Source organism: Drosophila navojoa, chromosome 3, assembly GCF_054131105.1.
Source record: "Drosophila navojoa isolate 15081-1374.11 chromosome 3, UAZ_NAV_1.0, whole genome shotgun sequence".
Lineage (NCBI taxonomy): Eukaryota > Metazoa > Arthropoda > Insecta > Diptera > Drosophilidae > Drosophila > Drosophila navojoa.
Window position 1 is genome coordinate 3,617,611 of NC_142891.1, and position 25,998 is coordinate 3,643,608.

Here is a 25,998-nt window from a genome sequence, read left to right on the forward strand (position 1 = left end):
GTCGAATTCGTTGCTATAGCTAAGTATGTGCATTGCCGTTTGGCTGTGCCCAAAAAAGTTGCAGCCTTGACGCTAGCTTAGTGCACCACTCAACCACCCAACCACCCACACACCACCTCACCAGCCACACATGTCTGCACACACACAAATTTCACTCGAATGCAAACTTTTCACATTCGGTTTTCCAGCACAGCGCATTGAACGTTAAAAATCCACAACTACACGATGTATCTGGAGGTGTATGTGTGTGTGTAACTGTGTAGACTTGTGTGCGGATATGTATACGTGTGTGTGTGTTTGTGACAGCTTTTGCATATATACTATGTCTACGCGCCGCTGGGTATTATGAATTTGTGGTTTAATTTGACGTCGTTTGGGAGAGCCTCGAAAATTGAATTTATTTCATCTGTTTCCTTTGCCAGGCATTCAAAATGTCATCAGTAGAGCTGTCGTATCGTAAATCGAATTTTAAGTCTACACAGTTAACTCTACACAGCCCAGTCTACATCTTTCATAACCTTGTCAACTCTTGTCTCTACTATGGCCTTGCTTCTCTGATATATACATTTCCACAACTGTCTCAACTTGACTCTACACTCAATTCTCCACATGCTTATAAACCTTTGTCTCCATTTGCTTGCGTGTTCTTTTAATATCGAGCCACTGTGGCAAAAACTATAATCATAATCAAGACTTTACAACGAAGTCTCCGAAGTCAAGTCTACACCATCAGCTCCACACATGAGTCAAGGCTGGTCAAGGCTATTCAATGGAGTCTGCTCTTTTGAGTCTCCACATTCGCAGAACTCTCCACAGTCGACCCTTATAATGAAGTCTCCATAAATATATATATAATCACTATAATCAAGCTTCCCTCAATAAGTCTCCACAGAAAAACTAGATATCCTCAATCAATTATCTCTCAATTATGTCTCCACACATCAGCTCCTACAATCCCAAGTCCTGAAAACTTTTTCTTATCTTATCAGGTGATATTCCGTTGCTTCAATGAAGTCGAGGCAAGAAAATGCAGAATCTACAAAGTCAAAGTCTACATACGCAACTCTCCAAAATGTAGATATCATCATTATAATCAATAAACTGTGTAATGAACTCTACAGTTCAGTATATGATCAAATTTTGGCAATCTGCGCTGTTCGGTCTTAAGTCAAGTCTTCAAAAATATAATATTGAAATCAAGCTAGTTACATTGAAATCTCTACACAAAAATATATAAACAGTGGCAGCTCCAATATGTATACGAAGTATTTCAGTTCTACTAGCTTTCATTTAAATAAAAACTATTTTAAACTTAACATTCATAACGAGTTTAACATATTTAGCTTTACATAAAATGAATAAAACTTCCAACTAGACCCAGAACTATTCTGGAAAAGAGTTTCATTTGGAGAGTGTATTCAAATAGCAACCATTTAGAGTTATTTATTCAGCCCTGCGCATATATTTGGTGATACTTTTCGAGCTATTTGGCAACAAAAGTTTGTGAAGCGTAAAATGTTACGGCTGGGCACATGGAAGTTTTGCCGGCAGCCATACGATATTTTTATTTGCACGTCGGGGACATTTGAAATTCCAGTTGTGTGATGGCTCATTAAGCAGCAAATACAAGCCGAGCCACCAACCGGCTGCAGCACCTGAGCCAGAGGACTGAGCTGATGTTGTTGTTGTTCGTGTCAAGCAGCTGTGTCAAATGCTAATTAAAATCAAGCGGCATTCGCTTGTATAAACAGATAACCTAACATCGAGGTAGAGCCAGGCAGGCAGGGGAGGGGCGGTGCGCTTGGAGCAGGTGAACTAAAATCAGAGGACAACGTTGGGCGCCAGCGCTAACGCCATCATCATCATTATCCTTGTCATCGTCAACAGCAATCAAGATAAAAGATAAGTTAAATGCCGAGTGGGCAGGCGAGGACGAGTCGGCTCGCTGGGAGATGGAGCTGAGCTGAGCTGAGCTGAAGTAAGGGTCCTGCAGCCTCTCCAGCTACAGCTGCTGCTTGTTTGTTTTGTAATAAAGTCCTGGCCAGTTACCTCTCGCCCTCTCTCACTCTCACTCTCACACACTCTCTTTCTCACTGTTTCGCATCAAAGCAAAGTTTGAGCTGCCTTCGGTTTTTCGGCTAGTGATTTGGACGCTTGATTGCTTTCGCTCATTCCCATTCTGGCAGGCAGTACGTGCAAAGCACCAAAGGACACGCTCCCGCATAGCTATGCCCTATGTGCGGCTATGTGTGTGTGGGTGTGCATGTTAATTTCCATCTGCCTGATTGCGGGGGTGTCACTCTCCATATCTCTTCCTCTCTCCCTCTCTCTCTTTCGCCCTCTGTCCGTCACTCTTTCGAGCCTTTCGTCCGTCCCATAACAACACGTTCGTCTCATAATTTGGAGTGAAAATTTTCAATTAAACTTAATTGCATTAAAAGCGAAGGGTTCAATCTGTCGTTATAGTCATTCGAGCCCACCCCCAATCCAGTCCAGCCCCGCCGTAACCCTGCTACCCTGATACCCCGCTATCCTTGCCCCATTGTTGTTGTCGTTGGGCTTTACTTTTTAACTTGTGCCCTGCCCAGGCATTCATTAGGGGGTAGCTCCACTCAATGCTAGTTGTTGCTTTTTATGGTCTCTCAACTTTTTATGCTGCAATAGGTTTAGCTTTTTTGTGGGCGTTTTAATGGGCGTGGGCGTGGCTGTAGACTGCACTCGTTAAATATTGTCGATTTACATTCTTAACTCTCGTATTTACTGTGCACTCAAAAGTCAATTTAGTTTTCAATATTCATAAATTCGAATTAATTTTTCCGTTTGCCCTTACAAATTTCATTGCATCATAATTTATTTGAGGTTAATGTGAGTGATATAATTTGTAGGGGATAAAATTTAAGTGGAACTTTCTATAGCACTTTATACAATAGAATTGTATATATTGTACAAGTATTGTGAGTAACAGAGGCTAAACAGTTTTCACTTTACATTTAGGCTTACATGATTAAAATGCTTATGTTATCAAGTAATTTTAGCTTGTTTACTTTAGTCAAAATTATGTTTGCATATATTATATTAGAATATATTTTCCCTTATATTAAACTTTACTTTTTGGTTTGCAGCTTAATTTATTTAACCCCTTAATAGATCACTTATTCCCATGTTGAGTTATGGCCAATCCAAGGAACGAGGCCTCTATGCTATGCAGCACAACGAGTGCTGAAAACGTGGCACTCATTTGGTCAGCTATACAGTAAGCACTTTAGCGATTTCTCTTTCCCATTTCGCCACCTCCCTCCCTCTCTCCGTTTCTCGCTCTGTCCCTCAACACCTTCGGTTGAAAAACCACTTTGGGTGCCTTCCACTCGATGTAAGCGTCAAACAAACGTTCTACTCGGCTTTTTGTTTTGTCTACTCTTTTGTCTGTCTGTCTGTCTCTCTGGCTCCGAGTGTGTGTGTGTGTAAATTGCAACACATAAATCTTTGTGACAAACACCCAACACACACACACACTCACACACATACGACACACACTTCAAAAATACAATAGAAGTGATGCGACAGCCATTTTTCAAAAACAAAACACAGCGCAACAGAAAAAAAGAAAGTAAAAATAAAACGAATTGAGAATGGGCAAAAAATGGGAATGAATCATGCTAAAAAAAAGTCGCATTCTTCTTCTTCTTTAAACAATAAAAAAACAGAAAGAAGCAGGCTAAACGCATGATTGTCTTAATGGCTTCGACATGTTTGCAAAACGACTGTCAAAAGCAGGCGAAGGATCTCCGACTCACACATGGAAATCACAGTTGAGTTGAGCGAAAAAGAAAAGGAGATTCTGCTTCTCTCTGCTTGTGAGTGTGTGTGTGTGTGCGTGTGTGTGATTGTGATTGCCTGTGTGTGTTTGTGTCTTTTCGATTTCTCGCATTGCTCTTCATGACGTGCGTCAGCATTGAATGCGACTGCCACACACTTGAGCTCCAGCTCCAGCCCAGGCCGCGCCCATCTCCCCACACGCCCCCTCTTCGGGCAGCAGCCAACATCCTTTTCCGTTTGACAGAAAAGTCACTCAGTCATGCAGCCGCAGCACTTGATATACACTGCCCAAAAAACACAAGTACCAGACGCATGTACACACACGCACACTTAGGCATGCGCGACGTGCGTTTTGTTAGGGGCATTCCCTCATCCTACCATTACTTCTCCTTCTCCTCGCTTTCTCCTTCTACTCAGTTTTTTTTTTCTTGTCAGTTGGCTGGCAAATTGAATTTCTCACCTGAGCGCCTCGCAACCTGTCTGCATGTCTAATTATCGTTATCGATATCGCGTATACGCACAGTTAGCCTCTAAGCTGTGCTTTTTTAACCCTCGTTAAGCAAAATCGAAATTAACGCTTTTGTGCATTTAGTTCACAATAAGCGAAAAAGCTGAAAAAGGACACTTTTAAGGCATCGCCAGCCCCCCCCCCCCCCCCCACTCTCTGATTTTGCCTATGAAGTTATTAAAAGTAAATTAGGGTTGTTCCACACCAGCCAAACGAAACCAGAAACCATGTGGGTGGGTTGGGCCCGGCTGCTTTAGGTGGCTTGTCAACGCGCATTGTCCCTTTCGCATTGCCAAGGGTTGCGTGTCTCATTGTTGTCGTTGTTGTTGTTGCTAACTTAATTGTCAACATGGGAATTTTTAAGCTAAACAACAACTCGGATAGTTTAACAGATAGCTATAGGTATGTGTTTGTGTGTTTGCATATCTCTCTCGCTCACTCCATATACATATATTTTCGTGTGTGTTTATGTGTGTCTGGGATTTACGAGGCAAAGTTTCAATTATTTTCAGATTTGTTTAATTATGCGCCTGCCTACACTCAACTACAAATTGTTTTTTAAGTGTCTGCGACGAGAGTCTTGTCAATCAAGGCTTAATTAAGAATGCGTCTGCTGTATCTCAAAGATGTCTCAACTACCTAGCGCCGTTTAGACACTGAGATACTCTGCACACATCATGTGCACTTCTCCTGAGTCGACATGAAATAAAAATTGTATGTAATTTTGCATACAATTAAGTGAATTAAGGGAATCGAAAAAAAAATGAAGAAACATGTTCTTAAAACTTTTGATGAGATTTCCTTTTGCCTCTCACTTTCCACTCCTCCTGCTCCTCCTACCATCTTTATCTGTATAGCTATTATTATAGCATCCTAATACTCCAGCGTCTCTCTTTTATCTCTATTTCTGTATCTTTCAATATTTCTCAACTCCTATCGCTCTCCATCCATCTTTGATTCTTCCTCCTTCGATTTCTCGTTCTATCTCTCTTCTCATTTCTCATTTTCTTTCTCATATTCGTATACTCTCATTCACGTTCCCATATTCTAATATTCTCATATTCTAAATTCATAAATTCTCACATTCCCACATTCTTACATTCTTATATTCTCATATTATCTATTTTATTCCCATATTCTCAAATTATCATAATCTCATATTCCCATATTCGTACATTCTTACAATCTCATATTATCATATTCTTATATTCTCATATTCTCATATTTCTCACCTCTAACATCCCAACTATCTTTTCATATCCTTCATCTATACCATCTACCTTTATAAAGAGTATCGAGTGCAATTGCCGCTGTTCCAATCATGCACAAAGCTGCCCGCAGATGAGTTAACAAACAGCGAAGAGGGGCTGTACGGGTGCAGGGCGGAGGCAGTTTGAGTGTCGTTCGAATGGGGCGTGGCATGCGCACACCTTTGAAGTGCAACAGCCGCGAGCAAAGTTGAAAAGTGCGCTTGTTAACAATCCTTAATTGCTGTTGTTGTTGTTGTTACTGCTGTTGCCGTTGCCTGGGGGGGTCTGGCAGGAGGACAGGCATGTCGACAAGGACGACAATGACGAGTGCAATTATACAAAAACTACTTAGGCGCGCATCCTGCCTGGCAGGCAGGCAAGAATAAGAAGAAGGAGAAGCAGCAGCAGCAGCAGCAGCTGCAGACGAAGATGCAAAGGAAGACTTGAGTCGACAGGACTCGACTTGACGGGAGTCAGCGCGAGTCCTTGCTGCTGCTGCTGCTGCTGCTGCTGCTCCTGACAAACAGGCAGCGCAACAAAATTGAAAGAAAATTCACTTTCGTGTTGTAAATTTGTAAACATCCTTGAAAAAATAGCTAGCAGGCAGACTCGAGAGCTGAATTGTTAACATCGAAGGCAAGAGGAGTGGAGCTGCAGCAGGAGTGGGCCAGCTGGAGCTGCTGATGACAGCCGCAATGCAATTTGCAGCTGCATTTCTTACAAGAGCCCAGCATAGGCACACACTGAAGCACTTTGCCAATTATCCATTGGCAAGCAGGCGAGCTCCTGGCCAACAGCAGCATTTGGCATTAAGTCAATAAGCGCATTGTGCTCAAATGCACATAAAATGAAGCTCGAGCAGGAGAATGCCATTAAATTTCGTCCGCTCATGTGTTTGGCCGGACAACAAAGCCGATTTATGCCCAATTGGATTTGCTGCTAAGAGGCACAATTCATGTTTTTATGACCGGATGCCTATTACGTGGGATTCCCTACACAGCGAATTTTCCTGCTTCGCTCTGCTTGTTCTTTTTTTAATAAATATAAAATGTCCAGCCAGACAAAGCTGCGAAGCAAAGAAAAGGTGAGCTCACGCACACACACACACACACACACGCAGTCAGACGCGCACACAAAGTCAAGTCCGGCAGGTCCTTTCGCCTCAGCTTCCTTACACAAAAGGCAGCGTGTCCGTCTGCCTGTCGTCGTTCGTCTCTGCTTGTTAAAAAGCTCAAGTTTTATGGCCTTCTCCTTACGCTCGGCTGGTCGAAATGTCCAACAGGCCTATCAATAGAAATTGCCAGCACAAAGGAGGAGTGGAGAGAGAGAGGGAGCAGAGCCTGGCACAAGTCCAATCTGTTGGCTTGACATTTCCTTCGCGTTCATCATCATCGCCTGCTGACATTGATAAATTATGCAGGCAACAGCTGAGCACAGCTAAAAAAACAACATCTTCAGCTCCAGCTTGGACGCATATCCTTTGCGGCCTTTAGCAGGCTGTTGCGCTCCTTGACGGCCTTGCCTTGCCGAGATTTCTCGGCCAGGCCTAAAAGGCAATGAGTTGGCAAAAATTATGACTCCTTGCCGTTAAGTCATAAAAAAGTATAAGTATATATATATCTACACATATACATATATCAACGTTGGTAGAGACGCAAGCAAAGGGTTTGCCCTTTGGCATTTAAAATTGAAGTTTATTTGTTGCTTTTCTTTTTTGTGGAATAAGTGGTTCATAAAGCGCTCTCACATTGAGACTGTTAAAGCAGGCTATAAAAATATGATATATGAGAAATATGAGGATTGCTTAAAGCTGGGAAAATTATATTTAACTCTCTGGTAAGTGGACGTGCTTGAAATCGATATGTTTATACCTACTCGTATATTCCACTTATTTAAATAAATGAAAAATATCAATCAAAGCTGGTAGGGTTATACATATATGTTATATATTATGTTATACACATTAAAACAAATTCGTTATATACTGACTTCTTAATTTCGATGGGTTCTTGAAAACTGTTATACTGTCATACAAAATCGATTGAATTGTATGCACAAGTGAAGACCTGATAATATGAAATTTTCCAATTATGCAGTCCATAACTTGTATACTTTAATAACCAATGAATACAGTTAAAGTAGCATATTGTTATACTTTAGACAAAATCAAAACTATTTCTTTGAGTTGCTCTGTATAGTATATAAATATTATATCTTCTATATTATAGCTTATATAAATATTATATATTTTATATAATATAAATACATGCTTTATGCAAGGGACTTTCCTAAAAACTGCAATATATTAAGGAAAACTGTTATACTTTTTTGTTATACTTTTTTGTAATGCCTACAAATATATATAACAATTATTATAAATATTTACGATCTTCATTTATACATGTGCAACATCAATTTAAGTAAGTGCACTAACTGTTATACACACAACATGAGAGAGGAGCTTATAGTTAGTTGAAATATTTACACTAATACTATAAATATGTAATGTAATATAAGAAAATGTTTCTCAACAACTGTTATACGCACTGACTAAGAGCACTTTGTACTATGTTCAAGTTAATTAATACAGCACTCACTTTAGATTACTTTCCGCTCATCACTCAGGATAAATGTTTGCTCTAATAGTAACTACTCAAGTATTCCTATTGTAATTTGCTATTCCACTCAGCAGCTTAAGGGACAAACAAGTCTCTTTGTCGACTACTTCAACTACTGCGCTCATAAATTCATAACCTACATTTAATATTTGAGCGAGGTTTCTTTTTTCTCTCTCTCTCTCTCTCTCTCTCTCTCTCTCTCTCTCTCTCTCTCTCTGTACTTTACACTCAGCTGGTTGTAAAAGCTGCTTGGGCTAAAGCCCTGCAATTTTCGTCGTGAATTGACAACTTTGACATAATTGACTGCAGGCGAAACAGAGAGCGTAAAAGCGAGAAAGAGAGAGGCAAGGGGAGGGGACAAAGGAAGATGTTAAATAAAATCATAACAACTCATAAACACCGCTAGTCCTTGGGCAGGTCCTCAACGAGCGCAAAGTTCATATAAAAAAATATTTAAAAACCGCACTCGACGATAATGAGCGCGTCAAAGGCGATGATGCCACGACTATGTTTTCATTTTCTTTTTTTTTTTTATAGAACAATTTCATAATATTTTTAGCATCTCTTACTGGTCTTTCGCTTCTTCTTCTTTTTACGGCTGCACATCGCTGGCCCTCATCTTCATTAGCACATTAAAATGTCAATGACACTCGCTGCAAAGGGTCGAAAAGGGTAAGCATTCGAAAAATGCGCGCGGCTACGAATTACAGCGAGCTGTCGCAGTCTATGACAGCTACAGTGTCTCCTCGACCAGACAGACGGACGGACACGCGGATGGACAGACAGTCGCGCCAGGCAGCTTGGCGTGCGCATTCTCAAACACGGACATGAATTCTTAAAACCCTCCAGTCGGCGGTCATTTAATGCTTTATGATTTACGCTGGCGCCAACAACAACAATAGCAACAAATACTTGTATATACATTTATATATATATATATATATATATATATATATATATATATATATATATATATATATATATATATATATATATATATATATATATAAGTATGTATATAGCCTTATATACACTCAAAAAGTTGTCATAAAGAATATGCTGAACACTTGTTTATGTCCGCCTTGTCGCTCCCTCGCGAATTTTACAACACTCGAAAGGGGCACATTAAATATGTCAAGCACTTGAATATGGTCCTCGGGGAGGGTGGGAAGCAATTTATGTTATTTGATTTGAGCTTATTACAGCCAAAGATTTGACACAATTTATAAAAGACATTTTAATTGGGGTCGTAAAAATACGAAATTGTGGCGATAAAAAAGTTGAGGAAAGTTGAAAATGCTCAAGAGCAAGCAATATGCTTTGACATGAGAAATATTTGTATATTTGTATTTGCGGAAACTCTAAAAAATTATTTTATAATTGAACAAAAATTATAAATATAAAATTAAAGATAAATTGAAAAATTTATATTCATATTATATCTATTAATATTGTAGTAATTTATTATATGAATACTGTCTTTTGCTGAATTAATATTTTTTCTGTGGTTCAATAAAAATTAAAGCTCAAAGTACCTAAATTTGTACTTGAGATATAATATATATATTCTAAAACTTAATTTGAGCTTTTTACATAATATTTCAATATAGTAAAATAAGAAGAATATTTAAGACTTTAAAATACTTGACTATTCGATTTTCCACTTTGTGTTTTTGTCATTCCCATTTGCACTTTAAGGCACATTAAGTGAAGGTCCACTCTAAACTTTAGCTACGCCTTGGCAGCTGCTACACAAAGTAAACTAAAGCAATTCATTAGACGGCTATTGCGCGCTCTTGTTGTTGTTTATTGTTGTTGTTGTAGTTGTTGTTGTTGTTGGCCTAGTTTTGCGCATAATGGCATGAAATATGATGTTTTTATGTGGCCTAACACACAAAGGCTCAGCGGGTAATCATGTCAAGCTGCGACCGGATTAGCCCAACAGGAACACGAATTCCCGTTGATAGGCATTGTCCTTATTGTCCCTAACGCTATTGTTTTTCTTGCTATTGCTGTTGCTGTTGCTGTTGCTGTTGCTGTTGCTGTTGCTGTTACCGAGAAGTGAAATCACTTAATTAACTTAATCAAAATATTGCCATTATATGTGGCGCTGCATAATTGTGCTCAGAGTCCTGCATATCTTTTGTTTGCACACACGCAGGATATGTTGGATAAATAAATAAATGTTCGTATTGCTAATGATTTGTTTGAATTGCATTCTCCCTCTCCTTCTCTCACTCATACTCTCCCACTATCTCTCTCTCCCTCTTTGTTTATTCTATTTGTATTATGACAGGCATTGAACTGATGCACAAATTAATTAAAATTTTCGCCTCTCAGCAGTTGGAAACTGCCTTAAGGTAAATAATAGAGAAAGTTTTAGCAGGCAATGAACGCTTCGAGAAATCAATTTTAATGCAATTCAGTTCAGTTTTCTATGTAGACTTATGTAAGCATAAATTCTTAAAAGATTTATAGAGCTTTAATTTTCCTAAGTACTTGATCTGAACATCCTTTATCCTCAAAATAAATTTATAATTATTCAATGAACAATTTTAAGCCAAATTTGAGTGTATAAAATAGATATTTAACAAATATATGAATGCTTAAAAATCTTTGTTTGATAAACTGAATAAGCCAAGAAATATTTATAAATTATTTAAAATAATAACTTGTCAATATAATTATATTATCTTTTTTTTTATAAGCACAAACTCATTTTTATATAGTCGAAGCAAATTTGCCTTCCCGTTTCTACAATTATTATTTTATTTATTTGACCCCACTTTTAATTGCTTTACTAATTAAGCTTTAATTACTTCATTTATTTCTCTAATAAACTGCAAAGCAGAAAATTCCGTCAACATTGTTTATTAACTCACTTTCTTCGAATACCTTTGCCAATATAAATTCGTTACAAATTTGGCATTTCATCCCAAAAAAGGGTTAACTGGCTGCAACATACTTTGAGAGCCTATTACGGAAATAACAAGGCAAACATATTAAAGATAACTGGGCAAATGCTCCGTCTTTTATTTAGCGAACCGGAATCCTATTAGGAGCCCAACTTTAAGACCCTACATAAAATAATTGTAACCCTTTTTTTGAAGTAATTTAACACACGCACACACACACAGAAGCATAGTGATATATGTGTGCTGTCTGCGGCGCATTGATACCATAAAATGAGGGTCAGATGGGGGGTGGGCGTGGCAACATTTCATGCCACTTATCAAAGGCAACAATTTAGGTTAAATACTCATTAATATTCCGGTCTGCGAAAGTTTTTGCCAAATAAATTTATGCCAGCCGCAAGGCACAAGACGCAACAACAACAGCAGCAACAGGAAAAATAAGAGTAAGCAAGAGAGAGAGAGACAGGCGGAGGAGCGAGTGGGAGAGGAGACACTCATCCAGACACACGCACAGAAATTAATTTGGCCAACGGGTCGAATGTGTGCCTTAGCCTACTTTTTGGGCCAACTTCAGCCGAGGCGAACTTTGTTTCGCATGCAATGTAAATGATAATTGGGCCCAATGTCTGCTGCCAAATGAATAATTTATAAATTAAGCACAACGAAACTTGGCAGCAACAAACAAAATAACAACAGAAAAAAATCATAATAATAATAAAAAAGGAGAACAATGAATAAAAATAAAAAAATATAAAAGCAAAGCGGAAGCGCATTTAATTTGCTTTATTTGATGCTCCGAGCTGCGAGCCACTAAAATGCCAATAAATTTGCCGAAACAACAATTTATTGCATACTTCGAAGCGAGTGTGTCTGTCTGTCTGTCTGTCTCTGCCTGTGTGTGTGTGTGTCAGCTTTTAGCTGCGATTTATTTATTTACCGCTCCATGGTGAATTTCTCGCGGCTCTGATAAAATTTTTGACATGCCAAACGAGTCGAACTGGTAGCTGCCCACACAAAATGACAGGATATTATTCAATTGAATTCGTTTTACATGCATGAAACTACAAAAATAATGAAAAACGAAGATGAAACAGATTGGGGAAGTGCTGCTCGACCGACAGATATGCTACAAAGCCAATTGAATGATTTTTATGCAGCTGATTTTAATATATATATAAAAGATGTAAGTCATATAAATAGAGAAACAACCGGGCTTGAGGCTTAGTTTGCTTTTTGATGAGTGTTTTGTGTTTGCTCAGTCGAAATATAGCGCTTTCATGAAAGAGTCAGGTTAAGGGCTTGTAGTTCTATTCCTAGAATTCTATAAATACGAAAGAGCGCCACATATTTATATTCATTAATTACTAAGCAAAGCGAGAAGCTAACTGGGGAATAGTAGAACAAAGTATACATACTTAAAATATTTTAGTAAGAAAAACTAAAATAAATACAGAAAAAATAGTGGAGATAAAAGTATAGAAATATAAATAGAATACAAAATATTTTACTGATAAAATAACAAAAATAGTAAGAAGAAAAAGTGAAAAATGAAAATAAAAAGAATTAAATAATTATATTTTATTATTATATTTTATAAAAGCAATTATAATATGCATATGTGACTAAGAGCATTTATGTAAGAGACTAAAAAAATTGACAAAGAGATAAATTAATATAAATGAACAAAATTAACTCAGCAAAGCTCTATGTGAGTTGATTCGATTCTGATTTTATGATTTTGATCAGAGACCCAAACTCTTCACTTTCATCCTGGCTCATCATACCCCCAGTACACATTCGCAGTTTGCAGGGTATGTTAAATTGTTCCACATTTATATGATGTGCCAGATGATTGCAACAAATGTGCGGTAAAACGCTTTTGTTTCATGTCGCTTCATTTCCGTTTTTTTGTTCGATTCAGTTTGGTTCACTTGATCCGCGGAGCGTCGCACTATTAACATGGCTATATTTATACAGACATACATATATACGTATTCATTTTGGGGCTTATTAAATGCGCATATTTTATGCAACGGGCCAACAACAACAACAACAAAAAAGAGATACGAGACCAAACAAGAAAGCTCATTCATAATTTGGTTTGCCCTCGGGCCACAGCTCCAACTCCAGTTCCAACTCCAGCTCCAGCTCCAACTCCAACGATGGGTAGCTTGTTTCGATTTTTTGTTCTCTTCTTTTCTGTTTCTGTTTTTGCTCCTTTTGCCTAATTTGTTTGAGTTGTTAGGCAGCGAGTGGGTTGGCAAGGGCATGGTAAGGATAGCCAGGGGGCGTGCCAGCCCAAGAAAACTGAGTGCGGAAATTGTTTTGTGGCTGGCAAAAGTTTTTCGTATGAAAAGCAAGCAAATAAGTTTATTTGAGCGCAAGTAAATGAATGTTAAATAAAACCTAACTAGGATGAAGACAGAGAGAGAGAGAGAGGGAGAAGAACATGCTGTAAGAGAGATCTGTTCTAAGACAGTTAATCAATACATTAGCTCATAACTGTAACTTAAATACTTGACTAGTTACTTAAAGCAAATATAATTATCAGTGGAACTTTGTTGAGTGGCTTTGCCTTGCTTGATGGGGAAAAACATACGGAAAGATGAAAAGTTGCAATCAAATTATTTATTTATGTGTACGCAGTGGGAGAAAGCATATATTTTCATTTAATATTCTGTGGGAAAATATTGTGAGAGACTTGGGGCTCTATTGAGATTCTCGTCCAAGAGAAATAAAGCTACATATTTATCGGAAAGTGTTTGAAGTGAATAGTTTTATGAATTAAATAAAAAATATAAAAATTAGATAAAAAAAATATATATATATAAAAAAAAATTAAAAGTAAAATATTTTACAAATTTCTCATGTCAGAATTAATTCGATAAATTATTTAATAGCAATTTTTTTAATATGATAAAAATATTGTAAGAGAGATGTAAAATACAAAGCTCTAGAACTAGAATAAATTTTTATAAAAATTTAGTATTTAATATTTTATTAGATTGATATTATTTGCCAATTTCTTTCTGACTTTTCATTTTCCTTTTTGATTTGTTCAAATAATTTTATATTGTAAATAATCTTAAGCGATCTGAAATACATAAAATTTTCCCATTCAATATCATCTCGAATATTTCGCCATAGAAATCGTACTGCTGCTGGCAGGATGCTTAAGCGCACATTTGCCTATGCTGGCACTTGGCAACACCTTCGCGCTGTTCACCTGTAGCACCAGCATCAATAATATGTAAGACCCAACAAAAAAAGCAGAGAGAATAAAATGCTGTGCGTTTCAAAAGTTTCTTTTTCGATTGCAAAACTTTTGCCACACACTCGCATGCACTTGGAGGCCAGTCGGTCTGTTACCTCAGCTAAATGCACCTCATTACTGTGCCACACACACACACACTTGCACTTGTGTGTGTGTATATAATAAATACTCATATGAGGCATTTTCTATGGCATATTTGCAATTGCAGCAGCACTTGAACAAATGTGAGAAACTGCACTTCAACAGCTGCTGCTGCACAAACAGAATGCCCAAGCAAACACACACTAACCACACACAGACACACACACGTATACACTTGGAACATGGTCTTACCTTGTGCATAGGTCCACTTCAGCAGTATAACGATGAATACGAAACGTAAATCCATTTTACAATTTTTTACAGTATTTCGACTCGAGATAAAATGGCTAAAAAAGCGTTGCAAAAGCATTTATTTGCTTGCCGCACACACACACATAGAGCCGCACAAAGGATCGCCCGAGAATATGAGGTTTTTATCTCCCTTTATATGTGTATATATATATATTCTTCTTCTTTTTTTTTTACTTTTTGCTTTTTGTATTTCTACAAGTATTCGTATTCAATTTTTATTGCAAGTTTCAGCTGCAAGCTTGCAACTGGCCGGCATTCACAAGGCGCTCACACACATACACACACACACGCATACGCGCACGCATTGCACACGATTGTCTGGGGCGGGGTAGTGTGTGTGCTGGCACTTTGCTTAAATGCTTCCGTTTCCGTTTGCTTTTGCGTTTCCGTTAGCCAACAAAATCTTGCGGCTGCCACCTGGCGGCCAATTGAGTTTCGCATGTTTGCGACGCTTCGCAAATTAAATAATTAAAATACGCGCACACACATACACACACCTACTAACACTTAACAGAACTTCCCAAAACGAAAATTGTTTGTTTATGTTTGCTTTGCTTTGCTTTGCTTAGCTTAGCTTTGCTTATTTTCTGTCTTCTGTCTGTCGTTTGCCGTGCGGCAAGTGGCGAATGGCGAATGGCAGCCTTTAGGCGCGTGGCATGCTCCCAAAAACCGTTAACCGTTGGCGGCAGTAACCAAAACTCAACTGAATGCCAACGGGACTAGCGTTTACAGCTATGCCTGCCTGCCTTCCTATCGGCTTGCCAGCACCCCTCCACCCACCACTGCAGCCCCCGCCTCGCCCACCAATCCGCCCAGTGGTGAGTTTAGCCAACTTCGTCTCGGTCGCTTCGTTCGCTTCGTGCGGCATGCAACATTCGGAGTCCGAGCAGCAAAGTAAAATCAGCTGTTCGCCAGGCTAGAAACTTCCTGTAAATGCTGTAAATTTCAGCAAATTATTAGCTATATTATATGAAATTTATTTGATAAACAAACTTATGGCAAATTAAAAAAATAAAAATAATTCATAAAAATAATTTATAAAAATACATAAAAATAAATCTATCAATTCAAATATTTCTATTGACTCGAATTGTTTTGAAACTGATTTTAGAAATAAAGAATAAACATTTTTTTTTTTTAAATATTTAAAAACAAAAAAAAATGTTTTTTTGAGCACAATTTATATTTTATACTTTATTTATAATTTTTAATTTTGACTCCTATTTATTGATAATAAATATATTTTTAACATAAAATTATTTGATATTACCAATATTATTTTTTGTTTCTTAGATCTTTCAACTAAAACCTATCATTTTTTTTTTAATTTTTCCTCAAATTCTAAGCTCACTCTCTCATTCATCCAGCTCAAGTCAATCTCGTATGTGCTACAATTTCCTTATCAGCAGTTATTACTTCCTATTAACTGCCACGATTCGGTTTGTTTATTATCAACAGAGGGCATAAACAACATTTGTTGCTGAATTCAGCCGGCTTTAAGGACATTGTTGAGTCTGCGCACTGGCTCAAAGAGTAGCACAATGTTGCCTTTCGGAGTTCGGAGTTCTTCAAATTCCGTTGCTCTCAGCGCTGACAAATCATAAAATCCGGAGCGCATTTCTATGCTCAGAGAGAGAGAGAGAGAGAGAGAGAGAGATTTTGCTGCAAAAGTAACGAGTGGAAGTTTTGAAAATATGTGGATGATGAAAAAACCGTTAGATGCCAATACATGCACAATTGCTGGAGCAATAAATTGAAATAAAAGGAAATAAAAATATACAAAATACTAAAAATTGTAAAAAAAAACTAAATGAATAAGGTAAATTTGTTTATTTTTTATACAATTTTTTTTTATTATTTTGCAATTTATAAAATCCAAAAAAAATTATAATGGTATTTTTAAAATTATTTTATTATAATAAAATAAAATAGTTTTTTTACTTTTCTAATTTTTGTAGTAAATAATTTGAAGTATTTTTGTTTTACAAAAATATACAAAATAATATTGGGTGTATTCAGAAATGAAAAAATTAAAAAAAATATTTATAATTTTTCTGAATTTTCTAGATTTATATATGTAAATACTTCAAAATTATATTGATTGATATTTTCTATTAAATTTTGTAATTCTACTTGTAGTATTTTTAACGAAATTTAATTTCATAGGATAGAAATTTGATTATAGCTAAAAATATATTATATATTTTAATTATTTAGTCCAACTTTCAGCTTATACAATTGTCGGTAAAGTAAAAATACATTACAACTCGAACAAGAACAAATTGCATCACCTGTACCACAAATACTCTCAATCAATCTTTTTACTTTTTCTTTAGCTTTAGCTTCACTTCGAATAACACTCTTTTCTAGCCATCCCACATCATGCTTAAATCCCCGCTTTGAGTTTGTCGCCCTCAATTGTTCGGTGGCTGATTCGATTGACATAGCCACATAGTTGGCCCAGTTAATTGGAATCTAATGTCATTTCCATTATGTCCAGCACAAGAGCCACAATCAAGCTTGGACCCAGCGGCTAGTGATTGCGTTTTAAAGCCCCACGAGCGAGCCGAGCCAAGCTAATCAGAGTTCTCCTTGGCCCTCTACAAAGTGTTTGGGGGCGGGTGGTGAGGGTGTCTACCTGCCTGGAGCTACATAAACAACAATTAAAACGTTACAAATTACACGTACAAACACATCCTTCAAGGCGACAGAGTCGAAGGGAGAGCTCCATGAGCTATGCACATTTCTCAGGGATTTTTTCAGCTTTGCTTTTCTTTTCATGTTGCTCGTCTATTTTCTTCAATTATTTCCGATTATTGCAGGTAGAAACTTCAAATCCACATTAATTGCTATTTTACGTAGCTCGAGTCCCCGCGCCTCATCCAGTCGCCAGCCTCCCCTGCCCTGCGTTCAGTAGCTTTAAAGTCCTGGCAGGAAAAACAACAAACCTGAGGTCAGGAACTGATTTTCCATTCATTTTCTTTACTTCTTTACTTCTGCTAAATTTTTTTTGTTTTGCTCTGGCGCTGCTTTTGCTTTCCTTCAGCTATGACTTGGGCTGCAAAAGCGAAAAGATGGAGAAAAATTACAGTGGACGACCCAGTCAAGCAAGTTTCATATACGAGAGGCTAGGCAAGGGCAAGGTAGCAGCAGGGGATGTTAGAGGGCGCCGAGACGGGGGGCGGAATGATAAACTGCAATCGAAGGACGTTGACTGAATGATAAATTACACTTGACAATGGCCGTTGGCAAGCTCTGTGAGTGTGAGTGTGTGTGTGTGTGTGTATGTGTTGTTGTTGTTGGTGTGGTAGCTGCGTAACGTGTGTATAGCATGTCCTGTCTGCAGCAGTCAACAGGAGCTGTTGCTGGCGTCCTGTCATAAGTTTACTTTTAATACAAAAGTTTTGCCCACTGTTGAAAAGTGATCACAATGATAATTACACAGGGAGCTCTGCTTGGCAGTGCGTGGGGGTGTCGAGCTAAGCACCCTCCAAGATTTATGTGGCGGCATGTGCTGGTCAGCTAAACAGCAGCAACAACAACAGTAGCAGCTACAGCAGCAGCAGCAGCAGAAAAAAGCCTGAAGTATGGCAGGCGAGTGTCGAGTGTGTTTTTGTCAGCTAAACAGGGGAACCACTTGAGGGGGCAGTGAGGGGGGATGGGGCCTGGGGTAATTATGATGGCTCGCTGCTTGGCTGGGAGCTGAGTGGAGCCTTAGCCCAGTTTTCACTCATTAAGGATATCCGTGCAGGAAAACAATGCCAAACTCGAAACTTGGCAGCAAGACACAAAAGCCGTTACAATATTACCGCAGCAAACACAAGAGGGCAACGCACACACACACACACATAGGCACCCACACACACACACACAGCCGCAATTTGCAACGCCTCCATTTCATGGAGCCTGGCTTTTAATGCATTTAGTGGCTGCGGTTTTTGCGCTCACTGTGTTTGCTCTTTGGCGCGCCAGAACAACAAAGCAGCACACGGACACACACCCTCACACACACACACACACAGACAAAAACAATACAAATTTATTTTTGCAACCAAGCTCAGCTGCGGCATCTCCGCCCTCGCCTGCCACACCCCCCACTCCTCTACCCTATTCAGTGCGCACAGCCGGCGGCTGAGAACTTGAGCACGGAAGTTCCGGATTCGCAATTTCGCCTGACGGCCTCAAACTTTGCTCTGGGGGCGCTCTACAGGGTATCTAGCGGATTGAGGCGACGCAAGGGGCGGGTTGAGTAGAGATGCCTGTGCATTGGGCGGTAAGCCCAAAGCGTGTTAATTCGTTTGCTTTGCTATTTATGTTTTATTTTATTTTATTTTATTTTGTTTTGTTGTTTTTGTTCTTTGCACTTCATAATTTCATTGAATTTTTTCTTTCTTATTTTTGGGTGTTTTCCGAATTAAAAGTTCTTATTCAAATTAAGTAGAGCCGGAGCTTTGCAAATTATGCCAAAAACTTGTAAGTTTCTTGATAAACCAAATTAAAAACTACAAAAAAATATATAGGAGCAGGCAACAAGTTTTGATGAGATTTTTGGTGACTAAAGAGAGATATGGAGAGAGAGAGAGAGAGAGAGAGTAAGCTGCAAGATTTTTTTAGTAGTTGTATACAAAAAGTATTAAATATTTAAAGAGTAGCAATTTTAAGAAATTTATCTAGAATTATTTTCACTGCGTTATATTTTATTTAAGAGAATTCAAAAAAAATTTTTGTTTTCTTCAAATAACATCAAAGCACAGAATTTATAAATAAACGAATTTCTTCTAATTATAATTGAGAGTTTATAAAATATTCTCAATAAAATATTTGTCATTTAAATTGCCTTAAATATTTGACAAATATGCATTTGTGTTATTTAACAGTGAATTGAATTCCAAGCTCTTCATCATTTTATCAGACATTTCAACAATGAAGAATAATATTTGCTGTGCTATAAGCACTTTGCACATATCTTTGCTCTCAACTTTTCAGGCCAAACTATTTGTGAAAGCTTGACAAAAGTTCGTATGAATAAAAAAAAATAACACACACAAGAAGAAGAGAAACAAATGCAAAGGTTTTTGCCCGAAAAACTCTTGAACTTTGAGTGTGATTGATTGCAAGTGAATGTAATTGAATAGCCGCAGCTATAGGAATGTACACAAAAAGAAGAAGAAGAAAAACAAATATAAAAAAGAAAGCGAAAGTTTTCACTTTCAGATTCCAGACAGTTGCCAGACAGCGAGAGAGGGAGACAGACAGAAGGGGAGAGGGAGTTGGAGAGAGAGCTGTCAAGGCAAATCAGTAAAGTGCGGAAAAAAGCATAAACAGCGAAGCGAATGCAAATGTGAATTCAATCTGACATTAAAAATGCAACGATTCGAGCTCATAAAAGCGACCGAGACAATGCAGCAAATCATAAAGGAAAGCCATCAGGAAGCAGCAGCAGTAAGGACAGCCAAGTGAAAGATACATTTGTATCTTAGGGGTGGCTCTCACAGCCACTTAGCTGCAACAAATCGGCAAATAAGTGGAAAATATTGCAGGCCACAAAATTGCCGGGCTTATCTCTACGGCTGCAGCAACAAGGGCGGCGGCTGAGCGTGTGCGGGGGGCAGAGGCACACGGAGCAGAAAGCAATTCCGATGACCTCTTTAAATATTAATACGACGTCTTCTGATTGCACTGGGAATTGTGATTGACTTTTTAGACCTCGAAATCAGCGACCCTTTACAAGTCTCGCAGACACCCCGACACACGAACTAGTGCAGCCCCTGTGCTAAATGCCAGCTGAGGGGAGTCGTCTGCTCCTGCTGCTGCTGCTGCTCCTGTTGCTGTTGCTCCTGCTCCTGCTACTGCTGCTCCGGCAGATATCTTGTAGAAACAATTCAACTGGTTGCCTCCCTGGGGACTTGCTGCAAATAAGAAAAACTTTGCACTTGAAAATGTCTTTTGCGCTAAAGTTTTGACAACTTTTCTTTCTATTTTGTTTTTGCTTTTTTTTTTTTTTTTTTTAATTTATTTATTTTGTTTTTGCCTTCGATTGCACCTTTTGTTTGAATTAAGACAAATAAATTTTGTTGGCTATTGTTAAATTTTAGATTTATTTGACAGCACGATTTGCCGGCAGCCCATTAAAAGTATATGCACATATACTTACATACATACATATATATATTCATATGTATAGAATTTCCACACACAATTCATTTGCAGCGACAGCAATCGTTGGCCACGTTTCCATTTTTCATTTGCTTTCATTTTGTTTCCTCAATTAAGCCAATAAATTGCGACACATAACAAAAAAAATTTCGCTTGCATTGAGTGCAAAAATAAAAACAAATAATTAAATAAAACACGAGTCGCGCAATTAAATGTGAATTTATTGAAATCAGTGCAGAAATTAGTTGCAAATAAACTGATAAATTACAGCAACAGGCAGCCGCATGGAGATTGATAGACTGCTGCATGCCCGCTCATTTAAATTCAAGCGATGTGAGATTATTATGTGGAATGCAGAAATCTAATGCTTCATTACAGTAAGCAGCTAAATTATTCAACTGTTCAACTGATTGATTAATTGGTGGACTGCATACAACCCAAAGCCAAAGCCTATGGCCTTAGCAGCGAGCTTTTTAAATAGATTACCATAAAAACACCAGCTTATGCTAGTATATGACTATTTATATCCAAAAGTGTTTTATTTTTTGATTGATGAGCGTGTGGGCATGGTAATTGACAGACTGTTTGACAGACTGATGGATTATAACGGGCTTCTTAATATACCAGAATACCTTTTTTTATAGCATGTATGCAAATATAACAAAAAGGGTCCTGCTGACAGTGCTTAACCCTTAGTTAGATTTCATTTTATAATAATTTTAAATATTTTATAAATAATATATTAAATATATTTTTTCTTGTTTTTTTTTTATTATTATTATTGACACACCGCCTTGAGAAAATTATCAAAAATTCAGAGTTTAGTTTAATATTGCCTTCCTCTCATTAAGCCTTTAAGAACGTCAATCAGTTCATCGGAAGCTGAGCCAAGGTGACTCCTACTGTTTATTATATCATTCTAAGAAGCTTCTTGTAAGTTCTTCCAGCTCTATAGAACTACATACCCAAGCTTGAAGCACTTTAACAATAAGGTTTTCCACATGCACAGATCATAAATCTCTAGTACCTCCCACCTTGTTACTTCCACTCCTGACTGAAGTCAGATTTCCATTTATTTAGTTATTTTTATGCCACATCATTTGACTACTATAAATTACAATATATGCAAATGTCCATAAAAGCCTATTTTAGCGCTGGAGTCTGAAATATTTTGGTTTTGTTCAATTTGCAATTTTTATTTTACTTTCTGCCCTTTGGAGGGGTTGCGCTAAATGAACATCGGATAGCTATGGTCGTAGAGCTCAGCGAACTGTCTGCCATTTGTGGATGGCACTTCAGTTTTTAGATGCTCTGGCAGCCCTCCCTTAATTCGCATACATGTATATATCCAGAGAGTTTTATGCCCACTTAATAGTTTTGTTTGTGCCCCGGGCCCAGGCAAATGACTAACCGAAAATTGGGAAGATGCTCGACTCGACTCGGGTCTGTTCTGTTCTGCTTTGCCAAGTGCTTGGTAATTTATGGGCTCGAGCGTCAAAAGGCAGACGGCTGGCTACTTGACAGCCGCACACAAATAACCCCTGACACACACACACACACACACACACATACATAGATGACTTTTGGTATGTATTTAGGTTTAAATTATATTAAACGTGCCAACGTGGCATGTGTCCCATCTCAAATAATGCTCGACGCTCGCTAGTTAAATGAGCAAATGTTCCAAGTTCTGGTTGCGGTTATCTGTCCAAATTGTTTTCATAATGGCACCTCATAGAGTACGTGTATACAACCGAGCCACCACATTGGTTCATCCCACCACCCACCACCCTCACCACCCCACATTCTGGGATGAGTCCAAAATAAAATGCACATTTATCATGAACTCCGCCTGCCTGCCATAGCCTCGATTTACATTTAGTGCATTGTGAATGTCAAAAGTTAGAGCTGAGCAAAGTTCTCAACACTTTTCCCCAAATATTAGCCAGCCAGCCAACGGCCAGCGAGCGACCCCCAATGGCCCAGCGGGTAGTCTAATTTAAATTGGTTTGTTTTGTCTGTGGGCATTGCGCTTTTTTTTACTGCCAGCTCCCCAACGATTGCGACACACACCCGACTAGTTTGAAAATACGCTAACCAAAGGTATTTGGGTTTTAACACGCGGAATTACCTGTGTGAACTGGAGTCTGCGTGCAGATTGGTGGCTGAAATTTGGTAAAGCTGCTTCTATTTAAGGGCTGATTGAATATGTATTGAGAAGGAACTGTTGGAGTTGGCCTTAACTGGGATTTGAGCAGACTTAGACATGATATGGGGTCTATATGAACTGCTTTGTAAGTGACTGAAATTTGGTATACTTAATTTTATTGAAAATAAAAATTATTTTTAGTAGTATTCCTCAAGCTATTGACAGAATAAATTATGATATAGGGGTGATTTGAAATGATAATTTTTCATTAAACCTCTTTAAAGCAGAAATGTCGAAAAGCTACAGTTATTGCCAGAGTTCATGATATTGAAGTAATAGAGAAACAAGATTATAAAAGCTTTATTGGAACAAGATCTCAGGTAGTAAATCTCGAAGACCAGTCTGCCGAATTTACGGTATATAGGTTATACCTTACGACAAAACTATATGTATTGTGTGCATATTATAAAGTCTATGCTACTGGGAGCCCATTGCAGCTGCTATATGATCACTTAAATCCATTGTCAGGGTACACCAGGTCGTATACTTAATTATTTAAACTAGACGTGGAGAGCACATTCAAGGTTCGGCTTATCAATTATAGCTACTCATGTTTTGCATTTGGATTTCGTCTCGCAAAAGTTTTTACTGCTCGTGGGAGTTGCCGGCCACAATGGGGCTTAGGGACGGCGGCGCAGGCGGAGGTGGGCGGCATTTCGGTAAATGCTAACGTTTACTACCTACTCGTATATGCGATTCCTTTACATTTCATTTTTTGACTGCGTCGAGTGAAATTAAAATGCTTGTTTTCACTTTATGCAAATTTTCTTTTAAAAAATAAAATGAGTAAAAAAAGGGAAGCGATGCTGGTGGAGGCAGGACGAAGGGACAGGCGTGTGCACAGGAGTCCACACTGGATTCGCAGAATACCGCTGAGTGCCCAAATATAAAAAAGCAGTCGGGCAAATAAAAATGGCGCGTATTTACGTTTGGGAATATGTAAATAAGAGTCCGTTGTATTTATTTCCTTCAGCTGCGTCTTTTTTCCAGCATCGCCTCCCTGCGTCTCGTTCCACTTTTCAGGTTTAATTTTTTTTCGCCTGGTGCTCTCGGGGCTTACAAGCTATTAAAATGTCGCTGCAAGTACTTAACTGCTTGATGTTGTCAATTTAAATTAAAACCGCGCCGCAAAAGTTGCAGCCTTCCCATACCGACAGTCCGGACAAGACATAAGCTCCACTCCCAGCCCAGCCGCTGCCGCCCTCGATATGCAGGGGCGGCAGCTGTCGAGCGGCTGCGGGGCAAATGGATATTTCATTAGCGAGCATGTGGATTAACATCAGCACCAACTTTTGTTTACGTCTGCATTTCTGCAGTCCATGTGCTAATGGAGTAGATCGGCCGCTCGTCGAGTAGACGAGACGAGCGCATTGGGAAATTAAAAGTTGTTGGCTTACATAAATGTTCTAATGTCTAGTCGTTAAACAGCAAGTGGCTTAATGAGCAGCCGTAGTACAAAGTGTGAGGCACAGCTTAAAAAAACAGAGTAAATAAAAACCAAAAATCATATGAAAGAAAATTTACATAAATTAATGAACAGGTTAATCGTAAAAATGGAAAAAGCTTTGCTCCCCATCACTTTGGGAACTGCTGTAAAAGAATTTCATGCCCTTTGAAGCCCTCAGTAGCAGTTAAATAAGGGAAAGAGAAAAACAAATCTTGAAATTAAATTATATTAGATTAAATTGGCTACAGTTAAGGAAAGTATAAGAAGTCATAAAGGATAGAGTTTTGAAGCTGAGAGTTTAATCATTTTTATTTTTTATTATTATTTTTTTTTTATCGTGGAGCAAAAATGGTGCAAAATTTTAACTATCAAAGTTTTGGAATATATAATTCATTCCGTTGAATTTTGAGTAAAAAAAAAAAGATTTTTAGCAATCAAGTCTTGTTCAGCTCTTCAAAAAAATATCATTATAAATTCTTATCCTTACATATATAAGTGACATTATAAAAAGTTCCTAAAATAATTAAAAATAAACAAAAACATTATAATGTTTGTGATATTAACTTAGTATATAGTATATAAACATCATAAATTCTTCAATTTAAATTACCTTAAATAATTAATGACAATTAAAAATTCGTCTGCCTGAAACTAGCTTCGTTCACATATTGCGCCGTACGTTTCACACCTTATCTTTGGCAATAAAATGCTCAACTGTAAACCTAATACAACTATATCTTTATGCTGCCATCTGGCAGGGATTAGATAGCGCTCTTAAAGTACACAAAGGTGGGGATATGGGTTTAGCGAAGCAAAAGCCCGCAACTTGAAGCTGTCAACAACTGCGCATTGTTTGCGTCTGTGTGACTGGCGCTTTATGACATGTGTGTGTGTGTGAGTGTGTTTGTGTGGTGTAATAAGCGAGGCGGCTCAAAGCATTTTAGTGCACACACACACACAGACACACACACGTGTGGAGGCACACACGTAAGCGCATAAAAGCACAGCGCGCACGTGCTTTGATTTTCTAAATAATTGCAGAGCCACGAGCCTCGAGCCAGGAACCACGAGCCGCGGGCAGAGTCGAAAAACAAGCCGCGAGCACTGGCTGTCGGGCACATGATAATATTAATAATAGTGGTAATAATCATACGCACTGTGTGACGGCACAGCAAAGAAAAGAAAAACGGAAAGAAGAAGAAAAAATCGCGCTTAATATGATTAATGCTCTGCTTGGCTCGTCTTTGCTCTGCTCAGACGAGGAGCAAAAATATTTACACGTAACGACTACACGGATTCCTTTTCGCAGACATTTTATGTGCTCAGCGAACAATTGCTTTGACATCGCTCAAAGACATTCCGCAATTCACTTTCAACCGGCTTTCGCACATGAAGCGCATTAATATATTTTA

The 25,998-nt window shown here is 38.2% G+C and overlaps 1 protein-coding gene across 1 annotated transcript in view; it reads right to left on the reverse strand.

The window, feature by feature from the left end:
* Positions 1-18,781, reverse strand: part of robo3 (roundabout 3) — a 58,578-nt gene extending 39,797 nt beyond the window's left edge. The window contains exons 1-2 of the mRNA XM_030382915.2: positions 18,765-18,781; positions 14,715-15,271 (exon numbers count right to left, since the gene is read on the reverse strand). Coding sequence (XP_030238775.2) covers positions 14,715-14,832 — 118 coding nt within the window. The 5' untranslated portion in view covers positions 14,833-15,271; positions 18,765-18,781. The remainder of the gene's footprint in view (positions 1-14,714; positions 15,272-18,764) is intronic.
* Between the last annotated feature and the right edge of the window lie 7,217 nt (positions 18,782-25,998).